General features: G+C 31.7%; 1 protein-coding gene across 50 annotated transcripts in view; it reads left to right on the top strand.

The window, feature by feature from the left end:
• The window catches only part of RIMS2 (regulating synaptic membrane exocytosis 2), a 752308-nt gene that overhangs the window by 508029 nt on the left and 220180 nt on the right, over nt 1-24099 (top strand). For 27 of the 50 annotated variants that reach the window (XM_050800660.1, XM_050800639.1, XM_050800658.1 and 24 more), the window contains 2 exons: nt 2748-2927; nt 3805-3914. In XM_050800660.1, coding sequence (XP_050656617.1) covers nt 2748-2927; nt 3805-3914 — 290 coding nt within the window. Of the gene's footprint in view, nt 1-2747; nt 2928-3804; nt 3915-4736; nt 4770-24099 lie in introns of all 50 variants that reach the window. The other 23 variants (XM_050800657.1, XM_050800634.1, XM_050800635.1 and 20 more) reach the window with 3 other exon arrangements.

Raw genomic sequence — 24099 nt, 5'->3', positions numbered from 1 at the left:
ACTTATATTGAAATAAAGACTCCAAGTTAAGAACCCCAAGTGGGCCCTAAAATATTTTAAGCCTTGCAAGTGTTTATTATTTCCCACTTTTCAGTTGCTGCTATTCAAAATTAATTATATATTCTCATCTTTAAATTAAAACAAATTCAGAATTTTGGTGGGAGTTTGTGAGTGTTATATCTCAATCCCTTTAAGGGGCCTGATATAAGACTGGGTAATTTAGGCATTACTACTTTAAATTTTCATAGCAGTAACATTGTGTCTAAGCTAGTCAGACCTATTTTTATCCAATGTAGGAGCAGGAGCCTGTGTCAGCCTTCTCTTGTGTGCTGTCAAAGTTTAAAATACAGTAGCTTTCCATTCCCCTTAACTGTGTTGGGACATTTGGGGAAATTTCTACCTTCTACTGTGGTTCTTTTCATTTTTCATTTATTAACCTATTTTCATTTCACACTATGGTATTTATTTAATATATACTTTGTATTTATGGACAAAACTATATAAGTAAAATGTAAAAGATGGGTTAATTTTCAAACAACTTTTTTATAAAGAGACATTTTTCATAAGGGCTACTTCCTAAGGAGTGACCTCTGTTTTATAAATAATGGTCTCCTTTTGAGGACGTAGGACATAGCAACACATTTAAAATAATTCTCTGGTTTTCACTCATTATCATATTTTTCAATTATTAAAAATGATGCTTCACAAAGAAGTGAAACTGCATATCCTAACATTTACTCCACTTTCCACTTGGAAAAATTTCTTGATGGAATCAGAATAAATTAAATTATATATAAACACATGAAATATTAGTCTAATTTTCTGTTAGGGTAATTGTAGCTATTTCCCAAAGTTTTGTTATATAATAAGATGTTTATTATTAATGTAAGATAAATCTTTAAAATAAATGTAAAGATGGATACTCTTAAAAAATAGGTTTTAAGCAATTTAAGAAATAATATATAAAGAGATATACCTTTTGTTTCTGTTTATTATGATGAAGATATATAAAGATGTTAGACTAAAAACATGTAGCAAACTACTGAAGACACTTATTTCTAAAGAAAAGTGTTCTTTAATGAGAACACTTGGACACAGGGGGGGACATATGGGGTCGGGGGAGGGGGGAGGGATAGCATTAGGAGATACACCTAATGTAAATGATGAGTTAATGGGTGCAGCACACCAACATGGCACATGTATACACATGTAACAAACCTGCATGTTGTGCACATGTACCCTAGAACATAAAGTATAATAAAAAAAAAGTGTTCTTTTAAAATAGTTTTTCAGAAACAAAAAGACAGCTATGATATTTACACTATGAAGTTACCTTTTCATTTCTCTTGCCATGTAACTGTTACTAATAATTAAATATTTTTTATATATTTACATTTAATGTCAGTTATTTTGACATATTCTGGATGCACTTATATGAAAATACTGAACTTAGATAGTAAATCACTTGATAGTATATGGATTTAAAAGTATTTAAAAATGCTCTGACTTATATGTTACCCTATGACTTTAAAATGTTAAATAATCACAAGATATGGTGTAGAATAAAGCCAATATTCACTTTCTAAAGTCACCTAATCTAATATCAACTAGTACACAATTATTTGCCATATAATTCATGACATTTGGGAAATTATGTCCTTTTTTTCTTTTTTTTTTAAATTACTTGCATTTTTCATTATCCAAAATAAGGTTGAGATAACTTATAGGTAAAGTGGATGTCATTGAAACATTAGCTTTGAGGGAGACTAATGCTTTCTTGACTGTCGGTATTATATAAGCATTTCCATTTTTGTGCTTACAACTGGATGGGGAGGAATAATTTTATTTGAAATATACTTTGGCATGTTTTACTTTTGAATTCTGGAGCCAAAGCTAGTGTTTTTAAAGTCCTCTCCCAAATTGTGGGGCTGGTATTAGAAAACATTTATTGATCATGTTAGATGTAAAAGTATTATGCTAGGTTCCAGGGATAGAAAGGTCAACAATGAGAGGTTGCTTAAATTTAAGGATACTTCCTTCAACAAGGATTAAGTTTTGGTATTAGATTTATTTGTGGTCAAAGAGATCATGTTGTTTCAGAATTATTGTTTCAGTTAATACCCATTCTGAATTGAATCAGTTGGCATAGCTAAAGTGCACCGAGATAGACAGCCAGTTAACCAGTTTTCTACAGGGTAATTTTTCTTGTGGATCGGGTTTAAATATGGCTACAGACTTCAAAGTCACCCTATTTTCTTATAACCTCATTTTGATTCTTCTGTTTAAATGTTCAGGTGTATAGTGTTTTCTGAAAGCCTTTTTATATCTTAGTTGGTATAGTACTAAACAGCTTCAGGTGCTACAGAATTAATGCTTATATGGTTTTCTTCACTCTTGAAAATGTTAGGAAAAGTCATTGAATTCTTTAAAATAGAATAATTCACATATTTCACGTATTCCATTTAGGGAATTCATTTTGGAAAGCAAGCAGTTTTGTTTGTTGTTTTTTTTATGACTGAGCGACTATTATCTTTGCTGGAAATTACTTTGAAAGGCAGATTTGGTTTTTTAGAAATTCTTAAGAAGTTTCATTTGAAATTGCTCAGAATATGTTGGGGAAAAGAAAAATTTTTACATACTCCATAATTTTAAACAGTTACCTTTTTCAAAATCAGTTTGATGCATCATAACCAAATAGCAGAAGGGCACGAAAGATCAACTGAGCTGCTTTTTGACTAACGTTTCAGGGATTGTGAAGCAGCAGATAGACAGCCATATCACAGATCCAGATCAACAGAACAACGGCCTCTCCTTGAGCGGACCACCACCCGCTCCAGATCCACTGAACGTCCTGATACAAACCTCATGAGGTCGATGCCTTCATTAATGACTGGAAGATCTGCCCCTCCTTCACCTGCCTTATCGAGGTGAAAGATAAATCAATCAGACTAATTTCCCCTTTGCCCCACCAGCACACCATTTTATTTTCCCAGCAACTAAATGGTCTCTTCTATCATCTTTGGCTGATCACTAGTAATAATTGATACTAACCTTTCAATGTAAACACACTATTTATATTCAGTGGATATAATAGTGTGTGGCTACCATTGTAATTTGTTTATTAACTGTCCAGACTGCATTTGTTTTGTGATTTCTCATTAATCAGGAGTCCTGGGTAAATTCCGTCATTAACTGTCATGTTCCTCTCCTACAGAATGAGAAACTATTTGTGTCCATTACACATCACTTTTCAAATCATCATAATGATTACAAATAAAACTAGATTTTTTAGTTTCTATCGATACTACTGTTATGTATTAACCAATATTTTCCTTAGTTAAATCTTGAATTGTTCAGGGTTTTATTTGTAGTTTCATGAGATGTTTTCTAATAAAGGGATATTTAATATAAGCCTGAGTAAAAATCTCTGGATCAAGGGAGAAAGGTTAGTGTTGAAAGTTTGAAATCTGGTAGAAAGAAAGTACAGTCTTTTCTTTCTTGATCTGCAAAATTGTCCTCTTGCTTTCAATGGATAGAGTACTAATTTACATTAATAATTCCATGGATTTTACTGTAGGGTTTTGTGTGCATGTATGTGTATGTATGCATATTACACCAAAAATAAACATCTTTTGCTATTTAATCATTCAGATATCCATATTTTGTCTAGTTTTCCTAACCTTTTAATCTGCAGCCAAACTTCTTTTTAAATTGTATTTATACAGCTATCATATGAACCAAATATAGGTATTAAAAATATGTAACTCATTATACTGAAAATTAATATTAATTGTGTGTCTTTAGGTCTCATCCTCGTACTGGGTCTGTCCAGACAAGCCCATCAAGTACTCCAGTGGCAGGACGAAGGGGCCGACAGCTTCCACAACTTCCACCAAAGGGAACATTGGATAGAAGTAAGTTTTATTTCTAATTATGTCGTTTAGGAAATACACATGGAAGCTAAGGTGAATCAAGATTTTCTTACTTTTGTGTTAGTTTTCTTCTTTTGTTAATTGTATGCCTTGTCTTATTTGATAATAGTTATATTTATAAATATTATGTATTTTTGCATAAAAATTTGTAATATTTCCACGTAAAATAAGGTATCTTTATTGCTCTTGCACATTTTTAAATTTGAATAAATGCATCTTAAAAAGTAAACATAATAGTCTTAAATGAGCTGTTGGATAATATTTCTTTGCCACAACTAAGTTTATGTAATTGTTGATAGTTATATAAAGTTTATTAGTAACTAGCCAAATCAATTTTCACACACTGCAAAGGACTGGTTAGCTGATGCACAACAATGGTGATCCTTCTCAATACTGGAGAACAAGAAAAAGGTAATCATGAATATACAATGAAAGATGCATGTTGTACTGATGTTTTTATTAATTTTACATTTTTGCATAAAAAGCACTATTTGCTGACACACACATGAACATACTTCCCAAACTTCTATAAATTCTTGGATAAAGGACCTCTAAAAGCATGAATAACTGAATATAACGGTTTTTAAGATCATTTTTTCAATGATCCCTTTATTTAGTAACTGGATGTGTTTTGCAAATAATACATATATATTTAAATCATTTAACTTTTCTCTAGTAGATAATACATTCTGTGCCTTTGGAAATTTCTGTTGTTTTTAACCCCTGTGTTTTGGTTCCCTTTTTTTCCTTTTTTTTTTTTCTTTTGTTTTTGTTTTGTTTTTTATTTTTATTTTGTTTCCCTAGACAATGGAGTCAAGGAGATAGAACCTTATGAAGGTCTGTACATAAAGGAGGGTTTGTTTTGTGCTAACAGCCTTTTTGGGGAGCTAGTAAGCAAAAATAAACCCAACTGCAATTGATGTCCCTTTGTTGTATAGACTTATATACAGTAAAATTATTTTGTTTTATGATATCTGACAAAGTATTCAACTTTTTTTTTTAACTTGGAAATTATACCAAGGAGTTAAATTTCTTTGATTGATCAAATAAGAATGCAAGGAGTTTAACTTCTCTTAAATGAGCAGATAAAATGTGCTCTTTCATAAAATTTTTATGTACCTTTTAACCAGAATACTAGATTTTGAGTAAGACTTTAACCAAAGATATCAATTGCAGTCTACGTTTACATCATTGAGGATGTGCACATAGTTTAGTTATATTTATCATCATATATTTCATTTTTTATTTATGATGATGTTTTTAATTATTAAATTTGGCTTTCTAGAAAATAAAGTTGTTGAATTAGATAGTGATTGTGGCTTGTGTTTCCAACATCATTTTTCATGTTGTAGCAAGACTTACATATAAGACTTACGTATATCAGAGTTAAATATGATACAGTTTTATTATCAAACACTACATTATGACTCAGAAGAAAATACTGAATGGTGATATATGGAGTGTCATACATTTGCTAGATCAATACAAAATCATCTGCCTGTTATGGAAATCTGAAATTAACTTTGTATCTTTAAAAACTTGTTGACTGTTTACTGATGAATCTCTAGCACATAGAATAATGCCTGGCATATTGTAGACCCTCAATAAATCTTTGTTGAATAAATTCATGAAATATTTATTTAAAAAGGGAAAAGCTACCTCAAATAGTATACAAAGTACCACTACAATAATCTTGTCATTCTATATATGTTTATATTAAAATTCATATTTCTGTAAACTATTTGTAACAAATTTGTAAGTGTGCTGCATTTGAGCAGCAATACTTTTATACCCTTATATAACTTGTTGATATAAGTTGTGTTCTTGTTAACTGGATGATGGTCAACTTCTGTTTTGTCATTCTTTCTATTTCCAAGTACCATAATTTTGAACAATCCAGTGATATTGTGACTGATGGTCTATTATGCTGCCTGATAAAAAGACTTCACAGCATTTTTATACTTCTTAATTATTTGCATACAATTGGGGGCATAGAATTTTAAATCACTTTTCCTAAGGAAAGTTTAGTAATATTTATGTAACTTTTTTTCTCTTCAGTGTTTTTAAAGATGGAGTTTCAACATCATTTATTGGCATATAAACTCAGAAACTATCATTTGTGCACATTTTTAAAATTGAATTTTTAATGTCGTTTATAGCAATAGACTGTTGAAATACAAGTAGCTCTATTCTTTGTAATAGTAAGTATACTAGAAAACAGAGCCTATTGGTGATGCTGAAAGTCAGGGTTGGTTAAGTTTCTGATGGGCTTCTCAGTAAAGATTCTCTTTACTATTGTTTTTGACCCTATAAAATTAATTAAAACCAAAATTTTCCTTTAAAGTTCCCAGTTGTGATTTTTCCATTTTTTTAATTTCATAAAAGAAAGAGGAGCCAAAACCTCCCTTACCCTTTTTAGTATGAAATAAAAGGGGTTTTGTTTTATATAAAAGTATGGATGATATTTTAAAGTGTTTTTATAAATGCTGATATGGAGACTTCAGTAGATTATGCAAACTTTTTTAGTTTTAAAGAAGATATAATATCTCTTTTAGAAATGTCAACTTCAGTTAATCTTCAGTAAGTAGCACAAAATAGACTTACCAGTTGATGGTCTAAATCAAATTATGTTTGGATTATCACCTAAAAAGTTAATTGTGAGAAGTTGTAATTTAATGGCATTATTTTAGAATTAAAGTATTGAAATATTTATTTTCAAATCCTTTTCGACAGCCAACGTATGACCGAGTCATACTTTAACTCTTTATGATTTTGATTATTTTATATTTTAGTCTTATGTATTTGGCCACTTATCTTTGTTTAGAACCAGAGAAGTAAAATAAGAATAATATAGAAAGCACAATGTACTAAAAAACTATAAGGCGTTGTTATTATTTTATTTTTCCCTTTTATGCACTGCCATTTTGTAAAATGTCATGTTCTCTTTTTCTAGAAGAAAAGTTACATAACTTTTTTTAGTAATATACCAAGTTTATATATATTTTGCCTACTTTACCCAGTTATCCACATATTACAAATATTTTAAAAGTCACAGTTTCTCTTTTACAAAGTCATCATAAAAGCAGACAATGTGATAATTAACCAGTAAGTTTATTTACTTTTCTATAGCATGTCAGAAACTTATTAAAAGTTATCTATTGGGCCAGGTGCAGTGGCTCCTGTGGCTCACATCTGTAATCCCAGCACTTTGGGAGGCTGAGGCGGGTGGATCGCTTGAGCTCGGGAGTTCAAGACCAACCTGGGTAACGTGGTGAAACCCCATCGCTACAAAAAAATACAAAATTAGCCAGGCATGGTGGTGCACTCCCATAGTCCCCACTACTCAGGAGGCTGAAGTGGGAGGATCACTTGAGCCCAGGAGACGCAGGTTGCAGTGAGCTGTGATTGTGCCACTGCACTCCAGCCTGGGTGATAGTGAGACTCTGTTTCTAAATAAATAAATAAATAAATAAATATTGGTGTATTTATCATTCTGAATAATTTAGAATTTTTTATTTGTTTAGTTTCTTTGAAGAGTAACAGATACACCTATTTGGTCTTATATTTTTCTTTACCTTTGCTTATGCAAGTACAGAAGTTAATGAAGAAACTGAGCATATGGAAGAGCAGGGGGAAGAAAAGCAGGGAGAAGAGGTCAAGGCAGGTCTGTCTGACTGCGTATCTAAAATAAATAAGTGAATGTTTTCAAATATGACTTTTCAATTTTACATAAGACTTTAGGCTCCAAATTTATAACTGCACAATGAAGAATAGATTGTTTTTCAGCACTAACTTTAAGATAAATTACCTAATTTTATTAATGAATGGGTATTACTTAAGCTATCTAGGCAATTTGTCAGAATATGTAATTTACCCAACTGGCTAAATATTTTCCCTGATGTTTAAATCAAACTAGAATTATAGATAGTGCCCCTGACCAAGATATACACCTACCCTTTACCCAGCTTTACATTCATTTGTTTATTCAAAAAAATTTAACGAGTACCTACTAGAAAACTATACTTTATCATGTGTTGTGGTGAGTAAAGGTTTGTTGAAGCTTTAGCACCTTCTCCCATGGATTTTGAATCTAGTAGAAGCAAATTATAAAGAAATATAGAGCAGAATATAAATTCCATTAAAACATTTATAGACCATGATCATTTTTTCCATTATATTTTTTTCCTAAAGTAAAGCAATTATAGGTTTCTCTTCTTCATTCCAGTTCAATATTACTCTAATATTTATTGTCAATCATAATTTCTCCCCATCTTTCTAAATGAAATGCATACCTTTTATTTTTGTTGTTTTTAAAGTCCCTATTATGTTTATCTATCATAATGTTTAATGTTGGTGAAAGGATTTTAAAACTTAAAAGATTCCAGCCTGGCCAACATGGCGAAACCCCATCTCTACTAAAAATAAAAAAATTAGCTGGGCATGGTGGTATGCGCCTGTAGTCCCAGCTACCTGGGAGGCCGAAGCAGGAGAATCGCTTGAACCCGAGAGGCAGAGGTTACAGTGAGCCAAGATCATGCCACTGCACTCCAGCCTGGGCAACAGAGCGAGACTCTGTCTCAAAAAAGTTAAAACATTATATAATCAGTAAATCAGTGTATTTTTATATACTACCTTTATCAAATTTTCACTATTTTTATTTGAAACTCAGAATTGAATACTAATCTTATCCAATTGTCAAGTTTAATTGTAACTTTCTTTGAATGATACAGAATATCTTTAATTTTATCAAGTGTTTAACTGACCACTTTTTATTTATGAATAATAGAGTGTTCTTTTTATGCCTTTTTTTCCTCTGCTTTCCATGGTGTGAAAGCAATACCATTACGTATATTATACCTAAGATATATTTTCATGGAAGCATTCTTTCAGTGGAGTTTTTAGTTTTACAACTGAAAACATCTCTTAAGCTACTAGAATTGCTCATTATCAGTAACTTTTCAATGTCGTAAAGGTGACAAATATCAAAGTCATCTGATAATGGAAACAGGCAAGTTTAATTGCATATTTCTAGACATATAGAATTGCTTGGGTTCTGAATATCTAGTATCTAACTTCTAGAATGTCATTTTTCTTCCATTTTCCTGGAATAATTTAGGAATCACATTTTTATGGAATACTATAAGAATGAATTTCATTTTAGCTTAGCTGTTAATGTTTTCCCATTAGCTCATTCCTCTGCATCTCATATAGTCCATACAAACACTGCAGCCTTTCACGCCATTAATTGTCTTCCACATTAAAGTCATTTTTTAAGATAGCATTAGTTTGGGGACTTCAGCAATAGTTAATATCACTTTTCCTTATTTTAAATAAATTAAGATAAAGACGCCCATGTGCTAAACCAGTTTGTTGCTGGTGTTTTATTGTCAAAAGTAATTAGTAAGTTGCATCAGTTTTTAAATTAACATAAAAGCATAACTATATACTATTAAGATGATTTTTCACTTATTTGGTTTTTATTAATTCTCCTATAAGATAGGAAGTATATACTTTTCTCTTGTGTTCATTAATATGGGATGTCATGTGTAGTGCATGGATTTGTTTCCCTGTTGTGTGATTTCATCTTTTTTGATGTGCTTTGTTTTTATTTTGGTTATTAATGATCTTAATCATTAATCGCTATTGTCTGTTTTCAATATTATAAAGACAATGAGGGAGAAACACCAACACCACCTACTAATGGGAAAAAAGGCAAGTCTTAAAATGAAGTTTATGGTGCCTTTCTAGATATTAAACACTCCGTATTGACATTTGTAATATACTTGAATTGCTTTTTAAAATAAGCATAAGTACAAGTATTAGTCTCAATTTAAGTTATCCAGTATTTAATATGTCTATTCTTTTTTATTTATTTCTAAATAGGAAATTAGTCTTCAAAATACTTACCTTTAATGATTCTGATACAATTCTATTTTATTGAACTGTAATGGCATTAAAATTGGAAGACTAACTTTGTTGATCATGTTAAGGGAAAGGATTCTGAGGAAGATACTAGTGGTCATGTTATACATTTACAGAATCACAGCATGGGTATTTTTCAATCCAGAAATCGTTTTAAAATTGAATTATTTTAAAAACATTTTAAAGTAGAAGTTTAAAGTAGAAAATGAGACAAATTTAATCATAAGTTTAACAATAACATAAAAGGAAGATTTATAACATTTGTGGATTTTTCATAGTTCTATATACATGAATTAAAACTGCCTGGAAAGTAAAAAGATGATTGATTTTAATACTTAGATGTGATTTTCCTATAATTATTGCTGACATAATTCTGTAATCTGCCACAACCAAATTCTATCAGAATGGTAGGACTGTGTATGTTTTGCAGTAATTGATTATCAAATATGTCTACATATATTGATTTAGAATATTAGCATTTTAAAATGATTTTATCAAAAAAGTAATATCCCGTTCTATATCATAAAATTTGGCTCAAGCGATTCTCCTGCCTCAGCCTCCTGAGTAGCTGGGATTACAGGCGCCTGCCACCACACCCGGCTAAGTTTTGTGTTTCTAGTAAAGACGGGTTTCACCATGTTGGCCGGGCTGATCTCAGACTCCTGACCTCAAGTGATCCTCCCACCTCGGCCTCCCAAAGTGCTGGGATTACAGGTGTGAGCCACCGCTCCCGGCTTCGGATTTCTCATAACGTCTTTATTTTGCAAAGGCAGTTTCACATGTAAAGTTTTCTAGTGACAATGATTGTTGAAACCTCAGTTATAAATTTGTTTTTATATGCACACTTATAAATTTGTGTTTTTATCATTATATGAAATCCTCTCCACTGTAAAACATTGCTATTGCTATATAAATCAATCCAACATATGATATAGTTGAACCTAGAAATTAATGAATAAATTTGTAAGATGAGAACTCTGCACATATTTCACATATGCTAACTTGGTTTTTACTTGGCTTAATGTTTTGATTATACCTATAATTAAGATTTATTCAATTTGTCCTTTGCTATCTTCTTCTGAGAGATTGGCTTTTTATTTACAGTTTATTTTATATATCACAATAAAGTTCCTAAGTAAGTTTAAGGGAGGACTTTTTTTTTAATTGGTTAAAGCATATTGTGGATATGTTAAAGTATATTGTTGTAGCAGGTGCAGTCAGAAGGATAGTTGGGGCTAGAGGGGTGACTCATATATGAACTTATAGATCATAGTTGGGATTTTGGTTTTTATCACATAAAATGGGAAGGTTTGGATTAAAGTGACACAATACCCCTTTTTTTTTTAGTAAGATGACTTCAATTGCTACGTTGAGAATGCCCTCAAGAATTAAGATTGTTAACAGGGAACATTGTTAGGTTTTGCACTAACCCCGGAAACAGATGATACTGGCTTAGACCAGTGTGGTAGCAGTATAAGTTGTTGGATTCTGAATAGATATTGAAGATAGAGCCAACAACATTTCCCAACAAGGTAAAAGAGAAAGAAAGATTCCATAATGACATCCAAGTTTTTAGCCTAAGTAGAAAAACAATGGAGTTTCTATTAACTAATACAGGGAAATACTTGAGAATAATAGATTGAGTGAGAATATCAGGTGCTCAGTTTTGGATATGATAAGTTAGAGATGCTGTTAGACATCCAAGTGAAGATGCCAAATTAAATATGGTCTACATTTCATATTAGAGGTGTAGACTGTAGCTATAAATCTGGGACTCATCCATATAAAGAGGTATTTACACTGTAAGACTGGTTATCAAGAGGACAAGTAGACACATGTAGGTAGATAAAGAAGAGGTCCAGGAAGTATAAACTGGACCACTTTGATACTTTGAAGTTGAGAAGATGAAGCAGCCAAAAATGGAGAAATTGGGAGAAGAGTAACAAGTTAAGAAATTACTTGAAGGAGAGAATTATCAAGAATGTGAAACAATCAGCACACTTAGCAAGTAGGAAGTCACCATGTTGACTTTTATTAAGAGCAGTTTTGGTAGAGTGATAAGGACTAAAGGACTGATTAGAGTAGATTCAAGGGAAGAGAGGAATGGAGACAGCAAGTGCAGACACCTTTGAAAGGCTGTAAAGGGAAGAAAAGAAAAATATCTAGAGCTGTGAGGAGAGGTCGAAGAAACAGAATACATGAAGGATATGTGGGAAACTTCTTGTTCCCTTGGCTTCTTCTGAATCCAGGTCTGCCACTTTGCTGTTTAATGCCATGTGGCCTCGAACCGTGTGCCTATAGTTCACCAAGATATCTATCAGTGTTCTGTGACATAGCTCCTTGATTTAGAATCAAATACTTTTAGATTTGGAAGGAACATTATACATCTTTTGATAAAACTATTTTCCCTTATAGATAAAGGAGGAGAATTCTGGAGGATAACTACCTTTCTTCAATCCACATAGCAGCAGATCTCTAGTCTAGACTGTTAATCTCATGTGTTGATATACCATGCCTCTTCATAGCGTTCTATGACACTGTTCTAGATTGTGTTCTCTTTGCATGGACTTCAACCGGTTTTTTGTTTGTTTGTTTTTTGTTTTTTGCTGTTGTTGTAATTGTTGCTTTTAGATGTTAGCTAAAGATGTAGTTCAACCAATATCTTCTATTTTAAATGTATTATACTAGATAGCCATTAAGGATGCAAAGATAAACAAGACATATTTCTTGCCTTTAGGGAGCTCCCAAGGGGAAAAAATAATATAATGATAAGAAATAAAACATAGCTGGTAAAATTACTCTATAATGTGTAACTTACATTAAGTGTCTTAAGATCATGGTACATATTCAGGGTCAATTTTATAAGGAGAAGGTAAGTTTTGAGAGGTTCTGGGTAGGTTTTCAGTCCCAAATATTTCTGCCATTACCTGTCATGGTATTTCATATTCCGCTATTACCTAATGGCTTATTTTTGTAATACAAAGCTTTTAGCCTTTCTAGAACACTGAAATATAAATATTCCTGAGGGCACAATCCCAAGCTATTATCACATATACATCTTCATAGAAAACAAGTGGGTGGAGGAAATCAAGTGTAAGAAAAGGTGTGGCAGACTGCTAGTTGTCTTGGAAGGGTTATAATGGCAAAATCTGTCCATTCTAAATTATATTATTTGCTGTGTAGATATGCTATAAATTTACTTTTTAAAATAATTTGGTATATTAAAATTGCTTAGAACAAATAGTTGTCACATAATAGGCCAGGTGCAGTGGCTCACAGATGTAATCCCAAAGCTTTAGGAGGCCGAGGCAGGAGGATTGCTTGAGGAAAGGAGTTTGAGACCAGCCTGGACAACCTAACAAGACCCTGCCTCTATCAAAAAAAATTTTTTTTTTATTACCCAAGCGTAGTGGTGTTCACCTCTAGTCCCAGCTACTTGGGAGCTTGAGGCAGGAAGATCGCTGAACCCAGGAGTTTGAGGCTCCAGTGAGCTGTGATTGCACCACCACACTCCAGCCGGGGTGACAAAGGGTGACTCTGTCTCTAAAGCAAATATACAAACAAATAAGTTTGAAGTTGGGAAGATGCAGCGGAACAATACTTGTCGCATAATAATTACTATATAAATGTTAGTTATTATTACTATAATTTCTTAGTAATATCTTGCTATGATTTTGTATTTTCAGCAAAAAATCTGAAAATTTTAGTTTTATATTTAAAGTCAAATTAAGTCTGATTATGATTACCCTGAAGCAGTTGTTAAACATAAACATAAACAAATGTGTATATATATATACACACACACATATACATACATATATACACACACACAGTAATGTACCACATAATGCTGTTTTGGTCAATAACAGACTCCATATACAACAATACTCTCATAATATTATCATACTATATTTTTCCTGTACCTTTTCTATATTTAGATATGCTTAAATACATATATACTTATCATTGTGTTGTAATTGCCTGCAATATTTAGTATAGTAACATGCTGTACAGGTTTGTAGCCTAGGAGCAACAAGCTATATCAAATAGCCTAGGTATATAGTAGGCTACCCCATCTAGGTTTGTGTGAGTATACTTTGTGATCTTTGCACAATGACGAAATCACCTAACAATGCATTTCTCAGAACATATCCCTGTCATTAAGCAATGTATGACTGTATATAGTTTCATAGATTTTTGGGAATTAGTAATCATGATGCTATTCTTAATCAAATGACTTGCATAAGAAACAATACCAGGGTGGAAATAAATAGGATTGGATTGCAGCATAAGTTATCTCATAATGTGCTAATACATTTCTCATATTTCAATGCATGTGTAAAAATCAATATACAAATTTTAGGATACTTTTCTCTAGGCCAGAGAACTGTTTAATCCATTAGGATTTAACAAAAAGTAAGAATTTTTGGAAATGTGGCTGATAAAGTCTAAAGTATCAAATAGTTTTCTTTCCAATTTATTCTTTATGTTTTATTATTGTTGGTTAATTTTGTTTGGTTTTGGAAAGTTAACATCTACAAACTTGCTAATTGACTGTTAGTGATTAATTCTTTGCCAGGATTATATAGACTAAACCCTACCATATCACCTATTAAAAATACACAATGAGATTGAAAAAAAATATATGTTGTTCCTTTAATGTGTACAATGTCTACATTGTTTCAAATACAGATAACCTTATAAATAAGAAAGAAAGAAAAGGAAGGAGGGAGGGGAGGGGGGAAAATAAAAACAAGCAAACGTATTTAAAAAGTTTACAAAGGAACCAAAAGTGATAGTTATTTTGACAGTCTTTGTAATTAATGATTGCTTCTGCAGGCATTCTAGGTATTGAATACCATTTAGGGTGATAGGATACAACAGTGATAGAGGATCTTGGCTTTGTTTTGTTGCTCTCTCTATTCTCATGAATGCTACTAGGGCAGGGAGAATGTTAGCACCCATATCTTAATTTCCAAATTTGACTAGTATCTACCTAGGAGTGGATTTTATAGTGGAATTGGTGGATATTTCCTAACTATATCATTCCTTCCCAACTTAGATAAATGAACATGTGTCCAAAATTAATATGAGAGGGATTCAGGGATACTTTAAAATACCAAGGGATTTATCATATGTTTTTGAGCAGGATGGACATTCAATCACATCTGTATTAAGAAAAGTAACTTGGTGACAGCAAGCAAGATGGACTTGAAAGAGAAGAAACTGAGGGCATAGGACCATTTAGGGCAATTCAGTCATCCAATATTTGATAGCCTGAACTAAAGCAGAGGTTGGAATAAAGTGGAAGGAATGCCCTTAAGATTTCCTCTCCCCATTCATAATCCATAAGCTTAAGTGTACCTGTTGTTTAAGTGAAGTACTTGTAAATGAATATTTCTAATTTCTTTTCCTAACCTTTCCTTTCATTCTGGGAGACCGTTCCCCTTAAATTTACTTTTGTTTCCCTTTTCTCATCTTATTTCTTCTATGCTTCCAAAGTCCCAACTGACTAATCAAATTTAGGAAAGAACTCCCTTTCACCTCATACCTTCCTGCAAACTTAGTTATTCTTCAAGGCTATATCATTGTTGACTTCCTAAATGCTATCCTTAAATCATCTTCTCTTTGTTGTTGAAAGGAAGGTGATATGATACAAGACAAAGAGCTTAGTTCTTGAAACTTTGCCTCAGGGCCTGCTTTACAGTGTACTAACTGTGTGACTCTAGACCTTTGCCCCAAGTTAGTTCATCTGAGTAAAGGAAATTGTAACGTATTTCTTCCATTCCCAGTATGCTACTTTGAAAATCAAGTGATGTAATGAGTATGAAATTGTAAGCTAAGATAATTTTTCAGTGCTTATCCTTATCAGTCAGCTCTATTTTCTCACCTGTATAAACCACCTAATAGAAGGTCCCATCTGTGTTTTGTAGGGTCAAACGTGATGCCGTCTATGAAAGCACATTGGAACATATTATATAAATCTTACTAATAAATGAATTTATGCTATTTTATTTTATTTAGAGAAAGGGTCTCACGGTCACTCAGGCTGTAGTGCAGTGGTGCAATAATAGCTCACTGCAGCCTTGATCTCCTGGGCTCAAGTGATTCTCCCACCTCAGCCTTCCAAGATAGAATCTCTAAAAAAAAAAAAAAAAGATCTAAAAAAAGAGAACCTATGTTGTCCAGGCTGGTCTCAAACTGTATGCTCTTTAAATTATAGTGTTCAGATAGAATTGGCTACATAGTGTGATAAAGACTAGCTGGAATATAATTACTTTGCAGACATATGGGTTTCTTAAATATTACTTACTAAAAAGTCACCTCATAGTTAAGTCTCCATGAATATAATCATTCTTCAAATTACCTAATATTTATTAAATTAACTTTAATCTATAAAGATGGGATACATACAATGATCATTTAAGAATTTCAAATCTTAAAGCTTGTTCCTCTGTATTTTATTGAATTTTAAAAACAAATAAATTTACAACTTTTAATTACATGCCATTTTATTAATTCTGTTCTTTTTATGACTTTAATTCTGTTTGGGATATACTGAAAGTAAATTTTAGTGCTTTGGAATTTGAAATTTATTGAGCAGAATTTTAATGTCACATTTCTATATTTAAAATGTTAACTGCATATTACATAGTTTATGTGAGAATTTAGGAAAAATAGCCCCCCAAATCCCATAGATCCCTGAAGTGTATTTAGATTCTTGTTATGCACATTGTCTAATGTTTCTGATAAGCTCTGATTATTATTTTTGATTTATACTAGAAGTTACATGGGAAGATCAGCAGAGAAAGGTGAATGGTACAATAAGTGATGACAAACCATTGCCGAAAAAGAAACATCAATCTGAGCCAGGTTTGTCAGGCTTTGGAAACCATATGAAAGCATGAGACTACAAGCATTGCATTTCATGCTTTCTAAAATGCGTGTGTGCTTGTTGTACCTCATTTTTCTCATTTTGGTGTGAACTTGATAGTGTGTAGATTCCATTTAGATTAGAGTGGCAAATACTTTATTTCAAGATTTGTTTAGAAAACTAATTACACATACTTTGGGAAAAATATAATTATTTTATTCTGATGAAGATTAGTCCTTTAGGGAAAAAATGACTAATTTAAACACAGATGGTCATCCACTTTACATATTTAATTACGTTGACTAAAACTGAAGTACTTCAATGCAGAGGTACTTGCTTCCCTAAAAAGTACAATAAAAGCTTAATATACTATCTAAAGTTTGTCTTTTTAGGATATTTCTATTATTTAACTGCAAATGCTATTGAGATATTTACACCATATATTGGTAATTATTTATTTACAATCTCGGGAGATAAAATATGTTGCCAACCACAAGGAAGAGGGTTAGCATAGTATGTGAATTCAATAAGGAGTCTCTTCAAACTGTTAATTCTACCAGTGAATTGAAACAAAGTGTTTTTGTTTTCTTCTCCCTTTCTTCTTTTTTTATGGAGAGATATGATTAACCCATTTATGCTGGAGGTTGCACATTTTTTATGTGTGAAAAATCAGACCTTGACAATGAACTTAAGCAGTAGGATATAAATAATTCCCACAAGCTTAGCATTCCAATTATGAAACACTAGGCATAAATGGGTTAAGTAGAAGACAAAACTTGAACCAAGAATAAAATTTAAAAAGGCAAAGTGCAGAGATAATTGATTAACTAAAAATCCAGTACTACTTTTAATTAGTAATTGGATGAGAATACATTGATTCATTGAAAATTTAAAAATTCAAATGGAGTTTTACTAATGATATTATAATTTAAAATGTTGTGTCTGTAGTAATAAAGTATTTTTATGTACTGACTCATTTCATGTTAAAGCTCTAAGATTCATATTTTAAAAGATGTCAATGTAAAAATTAAACTAGTGTTTAACAAGTATTTGTTGCCATCCTGCTGTATTCCAAGCATTTTAGTTGGCACTGACTTATTAGTGTAGACAAGACAGATATAGCAATTACCTGTCTTGCTTATTATGTTTGCATATTATGCATATTATGTCTGCAAAAATACATAATTTTAAAATAATTATACTCATGATTAAGCTATTACAATTGTAATAAGTGCTTTAAGGAGGATAGGATGCTTTGAGAAAATGTATCATGTAACATAAGTCTGAAGAGCAAAGAAAGATGGCATAGTGAAAACTTAATCTGTGAATTTTTTTTAGTAAAACAGTACATACTGAAAATGTAATAAAATAAACCGGAATTCACATTGGGAATTTAAATTTATTCATAAAGTTGTAAGAAAATATATATCTTTTCAAATCTTCGGTTAATATTAGTTTATTGGGAAAACAGTGATTAGCTTAATATATTTAAGGATATTTTTAAGTAAACAAGATAAATATAAAATCAATGTTTTGTTATGATTTATATATCAAAAATTATTACTGTAAACCTCTCCCCTTGCTACATTGTATGATACATGTTATCCTTGATCATAAACTATTATTTGTTGTCCACTTTGTCATCATGTCCAATACATGAATATGTTTGTGGCCATATATATCTATGTAAATAAGTTACATTGTATATTAAAACACAAAACAATGCAATGTTTAACTAAAAAATATTTTGACATCTCAGAAACACAACATTTTAAAGATCTACTTTAAATATTTTATTTAGTTGAATTTAACTATAGTGCCTTAATGTCATAGTTTAAAATGATTATAGTTTTTTTTTGTTTTGGCGATTATGTATTTTCCTGTATCCTAGAAAATTGGTCCTGGAAATTGAAACCCTAAATGTCGTGAGTAAGTATGCAATATTCTAAGGCAGTAAAAACAATGTTAAATTTTAGTGCTTCATAAATATTCTTATCTGTTTGTTTCTAAAAGGAAATTAGGATATTTAAAGAATATGTTTAATTATGAAAACTTTGGAGTAATAAAATGGGAAGGAAGTAGTAGGATACAGATATAGCAGATTATATTGCAACAACATGTTTATATGAGCCTATGCTTTACAGAAGACATGTTTGGAGTTATTTCTTTTATGTTTAAGTGCATTTATATTAATAATCTATTGATTATAAACAGTGCTTAATATCTAATTTTTATGTGCTGAAATCTAAGAAACCCACTTCAATAAATTGCCAAAGATTCCTCATCAAAGGGTTGGTTAATTTGGCAAACTTGTGGGATCAGAAAAACTGTATGGGATTGAGCCCAAACTTGAGATGGAAAGTTGGCTGTGCATCAATAGCATATATTGTTTTCTTTTTCAATTGATGTTTTATGAAAATCTATGCCAGAACAATTTATAATGCCTGGGAATTTGCCATTTCTGGGATGTTTACTAGCAGTAAAAATAACACTTGAATTTTTTATTTTAAATGTGAGACTATAGAACCAAAGAGCTAAATGGCATGACATGGACTAGTAAATGAGTTAACAAGTATTTGGATGAATTTTGAGTACTATGACTAATATCTGCTTTTTTTAAAGAATAATCTTAGTATTTCTTAACTGGGATGTCTTGAGAGGATTATCAGCAAAAGAAGTGATTTGCTTGCAGTATCTTTTTTTTTTTTTTTTTTTAAACAGAGTTTCACTCTTGTTGCCAAGCTGGAGTGCAGTGGTACAATCTTGGCTCACTGCAACCTCCACCTCCTGGTTCAAGCGATTCTCCTGCCTCAGCCTACCAAGTAGCTGGGGTTACAGGCACCCACCACCACGCTTGGGTAATTTTTGTATTTTTAGTAGAGATGGAGTTTCACCATGCTGGCCGGGATGGTCTCAAACTCCTGACCTCAGGTGATCCACCCGCCTCGGCCTCCCAAAGTGCTAGAATTATAGGCATGAGCTACGGCGGCCGACCATACTTGTAATATTTTTATCTTAATTGACATCAGTATAGATAAAGATCACTGGGAAATGTAATATTTATCATATTAATATCTTTCATGTGAACATAAAATATATGAATCCTATGTATTATTTTAAACCCAAGCTTTTGTAAATAATTTTTAGAGTAAATCATTTAATGTCTTCTTCCTGTAGAATGTGGATTAGAAATTTTTAGGCCTTAAAGTTAATAAAATATTTTTAATGTAAATCAAAGATACATGAGCGTGGATAATCTGTTATCTTTTCAATAAGCAATCTGATCCCAGATAAGAATATTATGATCTTTAATAATTCAGTAATATTAAATATTGGAAAAAAAAGCTTTACGCAATTGAATTTTATAATTTTTACCTTCTGAGTTTATCTGTCCTTATAGTAATTAGAAATGTTTATAAGAGCATATTTCCACATAAAATATTTTAGGCTGATATTTTATTTACCACACAAAAAAGTAGTGGGAAAGCTACCTTAAATTAGAAGTTCTTCAGGCTTAATGAATGTTTTGGAATTGATACCATTTTGCATATTCTCCAAAATTAGTCTTAGAAACTAATCTTGCACTTACGTAGTTCAGAATTTATTTACTTGGACTTATAACTTTAAAATGATTATGAGCTTTGATTTGTCATTTTCTAAGTGTAAGTTATGCTACATCTAGGAAAATCTTGAATTGACACAGCTATTGTTATTGTAACTGAAACCATAATGTGCTCTTATCTTGTATCTTATATGGAAAATAACTTTTTTTGCAACTAAACCCTTTGCTGATATACTGTATGATTTTACAGTATTTTTGAAAGCTGAAAATATTCAGAGTAACAAATTGTTAATATTTTAATATTTAAACTATAATATTTTAATGTGTACATAAGCCCCTAGATTTAGCATTATTTGATTTAATTAATGTATTAACCTTTAAATTTTTTCTAACATGAACATTTCTGTACTGTGTTCTTTATGGAATTTATAATTATAGTGTAAGTAGGGGTTTTTTTGCTTAATTTTACCTTTGGAATTATGTTTTAGAAAACGTATCTTTAGGAAAAGTAAATATTCAATTAAGTGTTTTGTTAGTGAATTTTATACTGTAACATTTTTTTCTTGAGCATTTTGATATTTTGTACTTTTGTTTCTTTTTATTCTTGAATGTTTAAGATTTCCTGAAAGTAGGAAAAATTTATTTTAGTCTAAAGCAGTATTCCAAATCAGTCTTCTTATTAAGTGCTAGTTTAAGCCATCCAGTCTGGAAAAAGGAATCAGGGTTCTGTTCTTGGTCATTATCAGCAGCTTGATAATTTCTGGTAATTTCTGAATTGTTGTAAAATAAGCGTATTTTATTCTTAATGGAAAAAATGATGTAAGACAAACAAATGTTTTATATGACAAATCAGGTGGTAGAATTTGGAATTAAATACTACTAATATCTTAAGAAGTAAATAACACATTCTTTCATAGTAATCATGAAGTGAAATTTCATGATTTATGAAGTTAGTTGCTTATTTGAAATTAGTTGTTTTCTCTGCATATAGAGACAAGTTTGTAATACCAAGACTTTTTTCCAGTAACTATTCTTCTTATGATAAACAGCATGCTATAGTTTGGAAATAAAATGTATTTTATTTTATTTTATTTTATTTTTATTTTTGAGACAGGGTCTCACTCTGTCGCCCAGGCTGGAGTTCAGTGGCACAACCCCGGCTCACTGCAAGCTCCACCTCCTGGGTTCATGGCATTCTCCTGCCTCAGCCTCCCATGTAGCTGGGACTACAGGCGCCCACCACCACGCCTGGCTAATTTTTTTGTATTTTTAATAGAGACAGAGTTTCACCATGTTAGCCAGGATGGTCTCGATCTCCTGACCTCGTGATCCTCCCACCTCAGTCTCCCAAAGTGCTGGGATTATAGGCGTGAGCCACAGTGCCCGGCCTGGAAATAAATTATTTTAAACTCCCTCAGTACATACTCTCTTTTTTTCTGCATTTAAAAATGTATTACATGTTGGATTTCAAAGACAAAATCAAAGAAAAACAGCACTGCCCAAAATAGGAAGGCATTTAAAAGATAAGCTTTTTAGGCCAGGCACAATGGCTGATTCCTGTAATCCCAGCGCTTCAGGAGGCCAAGGCAGGCAGGAGTTTGAGACCAGACTGACCAACATGGTGAAACCCTGTCTCTACTAAAAACACAAAAATTATCTGGGTGTGGTGGCATGCACCTGTAATCCCAGCTACTCAGGAGGCTGAGGCAGGAGAATCACTTGAACCCAGGAGGCAAAGGTTGCAGTGAGCCAAGATCATGCCACTGCAGTCTGCCTTGGGTGACAAAGTGAGACTCCTTCTAAAAAAAAAAAAAAGTAACCTCTTTATGTAACTATAGTGAATTTTTAAAAATAGCAAAGTATTTGAAAATAGTGCACTTAATTTAATAGATGGCCATTTAATAGGTTGAAATTATTGTAAATGTTCAGTAATTTTATGGTTGTAGACAAAATTATTGGAAATAATTAGTTTAGAAATGATTACTTCACATCATTTGGATTGAGAAATTTTTCAAAAAGATTTTGTCACTGTGGAGATGTTCTAGTTTGTCATCTGTAAACTTGGTAAGCATTTAGTTTTAATAGGAGATTTCTATTCTGATCTTTGTATCACTGAGGCCCTCTTACTAGGTTCTTTCTTAGGCTTCTTTTTTGAAAGGTATTTCTCCTTCCCCCAAAGGAAACATTCTAAGACTCAATGAGCCCTCACACTATGGTTAGCTTCTAATTATATTCAAATTCTAATATACACTTAGAATCTTCATGCTTCTGTTTCATTGTGTCAGGAACCTTGTTAACATAGTGCTTGTTTCTATGAGACATAGACATATTTTATTCAACTGCAATTAAATCTGGTAACAGTACCAAGTGTATGCCTGTTGTAAATGGTGGTAAGTGAGAACATTAGCCAATCAACAGAATCTCAGATAGATATCAAATACCCTTGGTGCAAACTGCATTTGTGGATAAAGAGGCCCCATGTGTTTGTCTTTTTTTAATTGATTACAGATGATCATTTCTATTTGAACGTGAGATATGTGTTCAGTAGAAACATAACAATAGTTAAAACATTATTACATTGGCAAGGGAAGAATTCTTAGTTTGCACAAAATTTTCATAAAAGCTCACATCATATTCTCATGAACTTGCTATATTACCAAATATGCTTGTGAAAATGATTTTATACATGCATTAATATCTATATATGCAGATATGTAGATATACAATCATGTGCCAAATCATGATGGTTCAGTCAAGGATGGATGTCTATATGATAGTGGTCGCATAAGATTATAATACTGTATTTTTTCTGTATCTTTTCTGTGTTTGGATATACAAAATACAATTGTGTCACAGTTGCCTATAGTATTGAATAGAATAACATGCTGTACAGGTTTGTAGCCTAGGCACAACAGGACTATATCATAGCCTGGGTGTGTAGTAGGCTATACCATGTAGGTTTGTATAAGCACACTATATGATACACAATAATGAAATCACACCCATCTTGCTTTTTATATTAAATAGTTTGCAACTTGATGGTATCTTAAATTTTAAAATATTTGTTGTAAAATAATTTACCATAAGTGATGACATGGTGCTTATGAGTTTATTCAGTATTATTTATGTGTCTTTTATTTCATCATAATTTATGAAAATATTTTATTTTGTATGATGGAATGAACAAAAAACACTGTACTTGTTTTTGTTTTTACAAAGAAATTCTTTATATTTTCTGTCTAAAACAAAGATCCAGCCATAATTGTAATAGTACCTGGGCACCTAAAAGAGGGAATACAGTTACTATCCTTAATCAGTCTTAACTGGTTATTGATTAGATGAAAAGTTGAGTTTATTAGTTATAGAAGAGGCTGGTAACTGGTTATTGGATAAATGAAAAAAAAGAGTTCTCATTAGAACCCTTCATTAACTGCACTAAAAAGTAGAATATTTGACTGTGGCATGGTAATGAGAAATATGGGAGAAGTAGAGGGGATGCTCTTAGCTTCTTTCAAGGTTCACCGAAGTCTGCTAGTCATTATAATACTATATGCAAAATAAGTACTTGTCGCATATTATCATTTGCCTAAGACATGGCTGCTTAAGTAAGGTAGTTGACTATATGTTTCTCTTTTAAAATGAGGCTGTTTAAATGCAGTAGTACATAATAAAACTATAACCACAGGAAATCCAAAAAACCAAAAATATTTTAAATGTATATGATACAACTATATTTATATATTGAGATTTTATGTATTACATTAATTTTTATTTGCTAAAGTTATATTTTTATGTAAGCTTAGTTATGG

The sequence above is a fragment of the Macaca thibetana genome, chromosome 8, assembly GCF_024542745.1.
Source record: "Macaca thibetana thibetana isolate TM-01 chromosome 8, ASM2454274v1, whole genome shotgun sequence".
Classification (NCBI taxonomy): Eukaryota; Metazoa; Chordata; class Mammalia; order Primates; family Cercopithecidae; genus Macaca; species Macaca thibetana.
This window is presented reverse-complemented; position numbering and strand designations above follow the sequence as displayed.